This window comes from Chiloscyllium punctatum, chromosome 16, assembly GCF_047496795.1.
Source record: "Chiloscyllium punctatum isolate Juve2018m chromosome 16, sChiPun1.3, whole genome shotgun sequence".
Taxonomy (NCBI): domain Eukaryota; kingdom Metazoa; phylum Chordata; class Chondrichthyes; order Orectolobiformes; family Hemiscylliidae; genus Chiloscyllium; species Chiloscyllium punctatum.
In genome coordinates this window covers 41,826,896-41,838,283 of record NC_092754.1, presented here as the reverse complement: position 1 = coordinate 41,838,283, position 11,388 = coordinate 41,826,896, and the positions used below count along the sequence as shown (strand labels likewise).

At 40.0% G+C, this 11,388-nt stretch overlaps 1 protein-coding gene across 3 annotated transcripts in view; it reads left to right on the top strand.

Moving 5' to 3' along the window:
- The window catches only part of ldlrad2 (low density lipoprotein receptor class A domain containing 2), a 62,468-nt gene that overhangs the window by 28,867 nt on the left and 22,213 nt on the right, over positions 1-11,388 (top strand). For all 3 annotated transcript variants that reach the window (XM_072586812.1, XM_072586811.1, XM_072586813.1), the window contains exon 2: positions 5,417-5,935. In XM_072586812.1, the coding sequence (XP_072442913.1) occupies positions 5,533-5,935 (403 nt within the window). In that variant the 5' untranslated portion in view covers positions 5,417-5,532. The remainder of the gene's footprint in view (positions 1-5,416; positions 5,936-11,388) is intronic.

Here is an 11,388-nt window from a genome sequence, read left to right as displayed (position 1 = left end):
GGGGAGTCTTTGTCTTTCTATATTTATCCTATCCATGCCCCTCATGATCTTGTAAACCTCTATAAGGTCACCCATCAGCCTCTGATGCTCCTGGGATACCAGTCCCAGTCTATTCAGCCTCTCCCTATAGCTCAAATCCTCCAACCCTGGCAAATCCTTGTAAATCTTTTTTGAACCCTTTCAAGTTTCACAACATACTTCTAATTGGAAGGAGACCAGAACTGCACACAATATTCCAAAAGTGGCCTCAGCAATGTCCTGTACAATCGCAACATGACCTCCCAACTCCTGTACTCAAATACTCTGACCAATAAAGGAAAGCATATCAAGCACCTTCTTCACTATCCTATCTACCTGCAACTCTACTTTCAAGGAACTATGAACCTGCACTCCTTGTATACATTGAGGGCTGAGATAGACTTTTCATCAGGAGGGGAATCAAGGGTTATGGAGAAAGGGCAGGAAAGTGGATGTGAGGAGTGTCAGATTAACCATTGAATGGCAGAACAGGCTCAAGGAGCTGAGTGACCTACTCCTGTTCTAATTTCTTATGAGCTTCTAGTGAGGGTTGAGGAGAGGGAAGTGGTGAATGAGAGAGTTGGGAGGTGGGAGGTTCGACAAGAGCAAGGATCATCTAGAGGGTAAGCCAGGAAGTGGCAAAGACTCAGGCGGGTGAGACAACAGCAAGGTTCTGGAATAGGAAGCGGCAGAGGCTGCATGATGGAGGTTCAGCTTCAAAACAGAGTGGTGAAAGTGAGGACTGCAGATGCTGGAGATTAGAGTCAAGATTAGAATGGCGCTGGAAATGCACAGGCAGCATCCGAGGAGCATTTCCAGCACCGCTCTAATCTCCAGTGAAACAGTGAGCTCCAAAATGGCAGTCGTTAGGTCAAAGGGCCCCTACATCAGACAGGTAGGAAATTATGTTAAAATCAAACTTGCAATGCTAATTAAAATAACTGACTGTCTTTAAAACTACAAAACATACAAGAGGGCATTGTTACACAGGATTTACTACAGTTGCAAATTGCAAGGAGGATGTTTAGCTGAAAGGAACTGACAGGAGAATTTCTGCAGGATCCAGTCCTCAGAAACTAAGGTCAGTTACAGTAATAGCTAGCAAACATTTAAATTGCCCCTTTCTCCAGCTATCTTGGTTCAATAGGTAGATAGAGATATTGAAGAGTTGATGGAAAAATTGCGAAGTGCATCTGAAAATGATTTAGAAATGCTTGCATGATCCAACCAATGTTTCTATTTTGTTGTCAAATGCAAGAAGGCCATGGAAACAAGTACATGTTGATTTCTTTGAAAGGAAATAAGACGCTGTTTTGGTTGATGATTGCAGTAAGTAGATAAAAGTCTGATACGCAAGTACTAAAACCATTGAAGTTTTGTGAAGTTGGTTTGCAGTTTGAGTTGCCAAAGAGGTTTTTGTCTCCGATAATGATCCATAATTTAAATCCAAAACTTTGAAATATTTCTGAGTAAGAATGGAGTCCAAATGCACCACCATATCCTCAGCATCGAGTTGTGCTGCAAAATGAAGTATTTGTTCAGTGACAAACTAGACAGTAATTTCTGAGCTTCCCATTGACACTGGCAAAAATGTTCTGTTATCTTATAGAGTGACCCTGCAGTCCACAACAGATTGGACAGTTATTGTTTGAACATGATCATAGGACAGGGCTAAAGTTGTTTAAGACTGATATCAATAACAAAGTAAGAGAAAAGCAAGACAAAGTGAAGATGTACCAATGGTATTTGAAGCATGAAACACAGTTTCAATGTTGGTCAATAATGAAAAGCCACTGAGACGATAAGGAGCTAAGGTGATGATGAGAGATATCTTATTGGTGTTGTTGTAGAAATACAAAGTGCGGTTACATAGTAATTGAAGGTTATAGAAATACTCCATAAATGTAGATAATTTGCTTGAAAAGAAAGTCTATCAAAGGGACAGCAAAAGATTCATCCTACAGTTTCAAGGGCAAGTATAAAGGAAGTGTAAACCACAAAGAAACTGACATTTTGCTGGTATCATACCATCCAACATAGAGCAGAGTGAGTTATGATCTTTGAATGTGATACCTCAATCAGTGCTGTAGTTCTGGAATTATGTTTGGCATGGACTCATTTGATCGAAGGGTCTGTTTCCGTGCTGTATGACTCAATGACTCGCTGAGAAGCATAATCAAAGTTCTGGTTTGAAATGATGAAACGTCTTGATAGAAAGTGGATTGAAATAGAAGGAGATGAGAAATAGAAAAAAGCCAGATAGATTCATTGGAAGTATGTAATAAGGAAGAAGAAATATATATTGTTTCATTAATGACATTAAGTAAAAACATTTTTATGTGTAACTCTTGCAAAATATTGGTGGTTATTACAATAAAAGGAAGTATGCAATCTAACCTGTTAAATTTTCAGGTAATGTTGATACTTAGCTCATCAGAAATGGCACATGGATATAAGTGCTGTGAGAAATCTTTATTTTGTTTTGTGTGATGTCTCTTTAAGAACAAGGTGAACTGGGGACTCTTCTGAAAGTTAATTGGTTTCCTGATTATGACATCATTAAGTACCAATAAGTTCCAGCAGTGGAGCAGAGTGAATGGAAAACTAATTGCAATGAGCTTGGGTTCTTCTGTAGTTTTCTGTTTTGTCGTTCAAAGCATTTTGAGAATTCATAGAAAATGGAAGCTAGTAAGGTTCTCTTCAAATGGAACAGGTTTCTGTTTGTCAGTTGTCAAACAGTTCCTGGTGTTGAAACAGGCCTCTGAGAATGAAGTAGGGTCTGTTATATAATGGAATTGGAAAAGAACTGAAGAAAGGAAGAGCAAAGGATTGTGGCTTGGACAAGACCCATTGCTGCTGTTTCGGGTTTGATAGAGCTCACCAGAATGTTTAAAGGGATTGAGAAGGGAGTCTGTAGGAATTCTGTGGCATCAGAGTTAGTCATAATTCAAGTGAGAGAGGATTCATAAACATGTTCCTTGCCAATGTTGACCCTGTCTGGTAATATCAGATGTTCTGCTGTAAATTCAATTCAAAGGTTGGAACAATTGGCTGGGACATGAGATCCTACAAAATGGGGATTTTGTTGGAAAAACTAAGGTTGCCCATGGTCTTCCATTTATACAGGAGTTAAAGTTAATGTTGTACCACATGTCTTAGTTATACAGTATTGACTATTTAAAGTAAAAATTATTATTTTTGTAAATTTCCATCTATTAATGTTTGAACTATAATTATTCCCTACCTCAGGCGACTCTCTGTGTGGAGTTTGCACATTCTCCCTGTGTCTGCGTGGGTTTCCTCCAGGTGCTCCGGTTTCCTTCCACAATCCAAAAATGTGCAGGTTAGGTGAATTGGCCATACTAAATTGCCTGTAGTGTTGGGTCAAGGGGTAAATATAGGGGAATGGGTCTGGGTGGGTTGTGCTTTGGTGGGTCGGTGTGGACTTGTTGGGCCGAAGGGCCTGTTACCACACTGTAAGTAATCTAATATAATCTAATATAGATGGATTGTTCTTTGCATTTATTAGTGAAGTGAAAAATCCACTCGGTTTTGTTTAACAGTTTCCTCAACCTTTCAACCCATCATGCTGGACCAGCTCTCTGAGTAAGCATCATCATTCAGTGCTACTCTCTCCCATTTTCTCCATAACTCTGCACACAGTTTTAATTTAAATAATCACCTCATACCCCTTGAATTCCTTGACTGGAATTTACCACATGTCCAGGCAGTACATTCCAAACTCAAGCCACCCACTGTGATAAAATGTTTTCCTCACATCAAACATATTTCTTTAAATCTGTGCACTTCTGTTCTCGATCCCTTTCCCAGGCAGGAACAGTATTTCCTATTCATTCTATTCAAACCACTCATTTCGAAAACTACTATAAATCTCATTTGAGTTTTCTCTTCCTCATGGAGAGAGTTTTACCATTTCCAATCTATTTTCAGGAGTAAAGTTTTTATTTAATCCCTCTGACTATTCTTGTAAATCATTTAACACCTTCACTAACACATGCACATTTATAACCAGGCCTTTCTGTTCCTGCAAACCCTTTAGAGTAGCACTTTCTATTGTATAGTGTCTTTCCATGCTCTTTCTACCAAAATGTATAATCGCATACTTCACATGTGCACAGAGCCCTCTTGATGGACTGCAAATATATAGAGGCACTGCAATATAATTCCTCTGCTGTCATTTGGAAAAGATCAGCTGCAGATACCAGCTTAAGGTTGGTATGCAGCAAAACCATTACCTTATTTATCTGATACATGAAGGAGAGGTCTGGGAGCAAAATGCTTCCCGGTATCAATTGCTGCCTTATGTAATTTTAACTGCAGTGTATTTGCTGTAATTCACAGATACTTAGCTGCTGAGCATCGTGGTGTTTGGGGGATGTAGCGTAAGTAGTGCAGCAAACAAAGGCATCCTGTAGCAGAGGAATTTTTAAAATAACTCTTTCAAGATGATGTTTTCAAATGCAGTCACCAAAGTGTAAAGGCAAACAGGCTCAGAGAACCTGCTAACAATAAACTTCAGGGATAAACATAGCAAATTAGCTTTAAACATTCTTCTGAATATCCTAACCAGACTTCCCTCAGCCCCTGGAAACCTCACTAATAAATGTTGAGAAGCATAGTAAATCTCTGTGTTCTCCAAGTCATCCTTTGCTCGTGTGGTTTGAGGGAAAAGACAATGATAGATCTAAGCACTGGCATTTCTCTCATTAGAATTCCCACAGAACCCTAATAAAAGTCCCATTTTCTTACTTTACTACTGTTTGCCCCGTGGAATACAAGATGGAGTAGATTGTGTTCATTGTTAAAGAAAGTAACTTCAATTCATAGGAAGTTCAATTCTTAGAAGCTTCAATAAAAGCTATTCATACGATCGGGGGTAATTTATGAAAATTCCAAGGAGTCTATTGTGGCGTCCATTTCCTTGCAATGAGTACACTCTCTGTATTTCATACTTTTCATTGCTTTATTTTATATTTTAACATTTTATTAATATTGGATAATTATGTTCCAAGTCGGAATACACAATGGAAAGTCATTTATAACATTCATTAGGAGACAATATGCTTAAGAGATCACAATGCCTTGATATAAAATGCAACTGGATGTTAGTTTGAGGGTAAATGAGATTGGAGAAACAAGCATACCAAAGTTATAACATACGTGCATTCCTAAGTACACCGTTTAAACTCAGGGTGAAACCCAAGGTCTCAGTAAAAGACAAATCATATAAAATAGCACCATATCACATTTCACTTCATACTGCTAAACACAGAAGTCAAAGTTACTGGATCAAATGTTTTGAAAAAGAATTTTATCAGATTGTTGAATAACCAGTATGAACAAACAATAATACAATTCAATTTTTTCCTGCTCCAAGTCAGTCTGGTGGATTCCTGTGGACACAGCATCAGGGCCGATGGGATCATTATCAACTCGCATGAAGAATCTCAAAAGGGTTATTTTGTCACTGTTGGGACCGACTGTGAGTTCACCATGGAGGCTATTTCCCCCAGGGACAAAATTCAGTTCCAGTTCAGATTCTTCTTGGTCTACAGTCTGCTCAGAGAGTCTTCTATTCTTCAGCCTATCACTGCAGTTCAATTGCTGCAGCCCAATGTGACAGGATCTCTGTCCCTGCTGAGTACCTCCAGACCAGGACAAAGAGTGGGCCTGCCACTTCAGGGAGAGGAGGTTATTGACACATGCAATGCTGGATCGTATGTACAATTTTATGATGGTAAGGATAGACATTCACCACCTATTCGCTCCCTTCTATGTGGGAAGAGGATCCCCAAGCCAGTTTTATCAACTGGGAACTACCTGACCTTAAGACTAGTTACCAGAGGTCAACAACCCCGAGTGGACTTTGTTGGAGATTTCACATCTTTTCAACCAGGTACAATATATGTTTTGTTAATTACATTTAGAGAAAGTACAATTCTTCTATTACAAGTTTTGAAAGGGTTGAGATGTGTAGCTTAAAAGGGGAATTCACTTGCTAAACACTTAAAAATCAGTGTTAATATCAACATCATTTGTGTATTTGCATAGTCTATTCCTATTAATTTTAAAATAGGAGCAAATGTCTTCAAGAAATTACTGATGTCAATTATGGAAGGATGGATTGGTCATTGTTGGGGGAAAAAAGAGACACATTTTGTTGAAGATTCTCATCTTGCACTAATCAGGACAAATCACAACACAAGTTTGCTGATGACACTAAAATAGGTGGTATCGTAGGCACTGAGGAAGGTTATCAGAAATTGCTGGAGGACCTTGATAAGCTTGGGAAGTGGGCCAAGAAATCATAAATGAAGTTTTTAATGTAGACAGGTGTGAGATCCTGCATTTTGGAAAGTCAAATCAAGGTAGGAGTTTCATGGTGAATGGTAGGGCCGTAAAGCATGTAGTGGAATAGAAGGACCTTGGAATTCAGATGCATGGTTTTCTGAAAGTGGATCCAGGTAGACAGGGCAATGAAGAAGGCTTTCGGCACACTGGCCTTCATCAGTTAGGACATTGAGTGTAGAAGTTGGGAAGTTATGTTGCTCTTATACAGGGCACTGGTGAGGCTGCACTTGGAGTATTGTGTTCAGTTTTGATTACCTTGTTATAAGAAGGATGTTATTAAACTGGAAAGAGTGCAGAAGAAATTTGTGGATGTGGCCTGGACTCAGTGGGCCTTAGTTATAGGGAGAGGTTGGATAAGCTAGGACCTTTTTCCTTTAGAGCGTAGGAGACTGAGAGAGGGATCTTATAGAAGTGTATAAGATCGTGAGAGGCATGGATAGGGTGAATGCACTCAGTCTTTTTACCAGGGTTGGGGAATTGAGGACTACAGGGCATCAGTTTATGGGCGGCACGGTGGCACTGCTGCCTCACAGCGCCAGAGACCTGGGTTCAATTCCCGCCTCAGGCGACTAACTGTGTGGAGTTTGCACGTTCTCCCCGTGTCTGCGTGGGTTTCCTCCGGGTGCTCCGGTTTCCTCCCACAGTCCAAAGATGTGCAGGTCAGGTGAATTGGCCATGCTAAAATTGCCCGTAGTGTTAGGTAAGGGGTAGATGTAGGGGTATGGGTGGGTTGCGCTTCGGCGGAGCGGTGTGGACTTGTTGGGCCGAAGGGCCTGTTTCCACACTGTAAGTAATCTAATCTAATCTAATCTAATCTAATCTAATCTTTAAGGTTAGAGGGGAAAGAATAAAAGGAAACCTGAGGGCCACCTTTTTTACACAGAGGGTGGTATGCATGTGGAATGAGCTGCCAGCAGAAGTGGTTGAGGTGGGTACATTAACGACATTTAAAAGGCGTTAGACAAATGCATGTTTGGGAAAGGTTTAGAAGGAAATGGACCAAATGCAGGGAAATGAGGTTCGCGAGGACAGACATTTTGGTCGGCATGGACCAGTTTGGGCCAAAAGGCCTGTCTCCAAGCTGTAGGACTTAATGACTCTATAACACCAATTTAAGGGGAAAACCAAGCTTTGTCTCATGGGAGATATTTGATTTGTTGGCAAGTAAAACCTGATTTGTAAATGTATTACCATGAAAAATGCTGATTGACAATTAACAACGAGGAGAAAGTGAGGCCCTCAGATGCTGGGGATCAGAGTCAACAAGTTTGGTGCTGGAAAAGCACAGCAGGTCAGGCAGCATCTGAGGAACAGGAGAGTTGACGTTTCAGGCAAAAGCCCTTTGATTTTCCTGCTCCTCGGATGTTACCTGACCTCCTGTGCTTTTCCAGCACCACTCTATTCTAAACACTGGTTTCCAGCATCTGCAGTCCTTACTTTTTCCTAATGGATTTGATGTAAGTCATTTTAACTTTGAGCAATGATGTAAGACAGACAATGTTGGATTTGTTGTTCATTATGCACCTAATCCAAGCTTAGTTTCCTTTGCAGATGTTTAAATTAGGAAAGGATGTATAATCAGTGGCTGAACACATATTGCTAGCCTTAAATGTTTGACCGGATAACTGGAAACTTAGAAAATTGCAGCAGATGTAGCCCATTCAGTCCATTCAACCCGTTCTGCCATTCAGCATGTTAATGACTGATCCTGTCTTTTAGCACCATACCCCTGCCATCTCCCCATACCCATAACCCCTTTTAGCCTTTTGCCAATTTGTTCAGTCTGTTGGCTTTACACCCTTATATGGGCGAGAGTTTGACAGTTTCAATATCTTATGAGTGAAGACATTTCTTCTCACCTAAGCTCCAAATGACCTACCCCGATCCTGAGACCATGACCTCTTGTGCTGTGTCCCCAGCTCCATCCTTGGTCAGTAGAAACCCCATCCTCGCATTCAACCTGACCAGCGTTGTTGGAAGTTTGTATTTTTCAATGAGATCCCTGTGCTACTTTTGAACTAGAACAATTTTAAAAAATATTAAAAGTCAGAATAACATGAAAAACGTTAATGTTTATAGGACACATGCTGCATATGTGAAATTATCAAGCATTACACCTCTTCTGATCCAGGGGTAAGAATGCTTTGAATTCAAGTTCTGTGTCCGGATTTGTTGATTATGAAAGCCGTATTCATAACATGGCCAAACAGCCCATAAATAATTCCAAAACACCTTGACGGCTAGTGGTCTCCTGATCAGCCATCCTGAAGAAGGCATTGCTGAACTATTGTGGTACTTTACCTATAGGTGTAGACCAACCCAATGGAAGTCTGTGGCCCAACCCTTGGAAACCAGAAATTTAGAAGAGACAGACAGAGCCAATTAGAAATTTACATCCTTCCCAGCCATTATTGGGGGATATTCTAGAGCTATGTTTACAAATTTTCAGCTTTCAGCATTTCCGCCTACCTGTCTGAGGTGGAAGATCTAATTCCAGCAGAAAACATTTGGCCTTTTCCTGTAGCCTGAGATTGAAATCTCTTTTATGGTTAGGTTCCTTGGCAAGAAAACAAAGACCTACATTAGATTTAATCCTCTTTTAATTAAATCACCATTAACATACAGCTGTTGTTTCAAAGTAGTATCAGCTGTCAGTTACATAATGTGTCCCTGGTGTTTGAAATTGCATGTCCTTTCCATTTATAGTCCTGATTCAGCAAGGCATAAATGGAGGTCTATGGGGGGGGAAGAGCAGGAACATGAGACTAATTAACCTTTTTGAAGATCTGGCTTTGACACAATGGTCTTCTCTGCTGTATGCTTTTATGATCTTGTGATTATTATTGACCCCATTTTGTAGCCTGGCCAACTCAGCGCACACTTTCTGACTTCCCATTTCCAAGGCCTGAACAGTTTCTACATTCTTTCAGTGAATAAGACTCTAGACATCCCACCAACTTTGTCCTCAAAGTGTTTGATGGGATGATAAACTAAGGCACTCTCTGCTGCTTAGGTAGGTAGTTTGTAATGATCACGTGGCATTAGCTTAAAGAAAAGGGGAGATATCCCTGTGTCTTGGCCAATATTTATCCCTCAATCGACATCGCAGCAAAAATTATTTAGTTATTATCACATTGCCATTTGTGGAAATTTGTTAAGCGTATATCAGCTACTGTGTTCTATGCCTTACAATGGAGAATAACATCACAAAGAACTTAATTAGCAAAGTACCTTGTGACATCTGGTGGTCATGGAAAGTGCTACGTAAATGCAAAACTTACCTTTCATCTTTCTGATCTTTGCCACATGTCCTGCACGCTTTGTCCTCCATCTGGTTGAACTGGATTTCATTCCTCTGCGTCCATGCTGTGTTGTATTATAGCTACTGGTGGTTGTGGCAAAGTAGAGGAATGATCATAAGAACCAACAAACATAAGAAATAGGAACAGGGGTAGGACATTTGGTGTCGCAGGCATGCCTCTATAAAGATCTCAGTTTTTAAAAAAAAACTTCTCTTTTATTATTTTCAGTGATCTAGCCTCCACAATTCTGGGGGTAAATAAATTGCTTTTCAGTTTTAAATAAATGTTCCCTTATTCTGTAACTGTCCCATAACTTGGGCAACATTTTCTCAATATATATATATCCTTTCAAGCCTCTCCAAAACCCTTTATGTTTAAATAGGATGACTCCCTCATTCTTCTAAACTCTAATGATTAAAGGGCTAACCTGCTTAGCCATTCTAAATAAGTGCCCCCTTCATCCCACAAATTAGTCTGGCGAACTAGACTCCGAAACCAGCATATCCTTTCTTAAATATGGAGACCATAACTACATGCAGTAGTCAAGTAAGGCCCCATCAATACACTGCTTGTAGCAAGACTTTTTTGGTTTTTTTTAATTCCAATCCCCAGCAATAAAGGCCAGCACTCCATTTGCCGCCTTATATACTTGCTGCAGTTGTGTGCTAACTTTCTTGAGTTTCATGCACAAGAACATCCAAATCCCTGATTACTGCAATTTTATTTGGAGTTTCTCTCCATTTAACTAATAGTCTGCATTTTGATTCTTTCTACCAAAGTGCATAACTTCACAATTTCCTATCAATAACTCCATCTGCCCACTCGCTTAATCTGTCTATATCTCCTTGTCGATTCTTTACATTTTCATCATGTCAGGCCAGCCTACCAATTTTTGTATCATTAACAAATTTGGATATATCTTGTTCTGTCCCCTCTTCCAAGTTAATATCAGCTGATGAATGTTTATGAAACTTTATGGCATCTCTCTGCTACTTTGAATTCAGTGTTAACTCATTTGAAGTAAACCGCTGCTAAAAGAAGCAGACAGAGATGTCTCAAGTGTGCTAAGTTAAAAATCACACAACACCAGATTTATTTGAAATTCAAGCTGCTCCTTCATTAGGTACCAAGGGGAGCAGAATCATGGGACACAGAATTTATAGCAAAAGATCATAGTATCATACACAGATATTGAACAAACCTAGATTGCTGTTAAATCTTTCACCTTTTAGAGGTCACCTTTTCTGTTTATAAAACCTGAAGACATCTCGGGAATGTGACTTGAAAGAAGTTCTGATATTTACATATTGATTAATCAAAACCTGCAACCCAATCTCCCCTAAACCTTCCTCCAATTACCTTAAAATTATGTCCCCTTGTGACAGCCATTTCCACCCTGGGAAAAAGTCTCTGGCTATCCACTCTATTTATGCCTTTTATCATCTTGTACACCTCCATCAAGTCACCTCTTGTCCCTCTTAGCTCCAATGAGAAAAGCCCTGGCTCCCTCAACCTTTTTTTTTGTAAGACATGTCCTCCAGTCCAGGCAGCATCCTGATAAATCTCCTCTGCACCCTCTCCAAAGTTTCCACCTCCTTCCTCTAGTGAGTTGACAAGAATTGAACACAATAATCCAAGTGTGGTCTAACTAGAGCTGTGTAGCACTGCAGCATAAACTTGCAGCTCTTCAACTCAG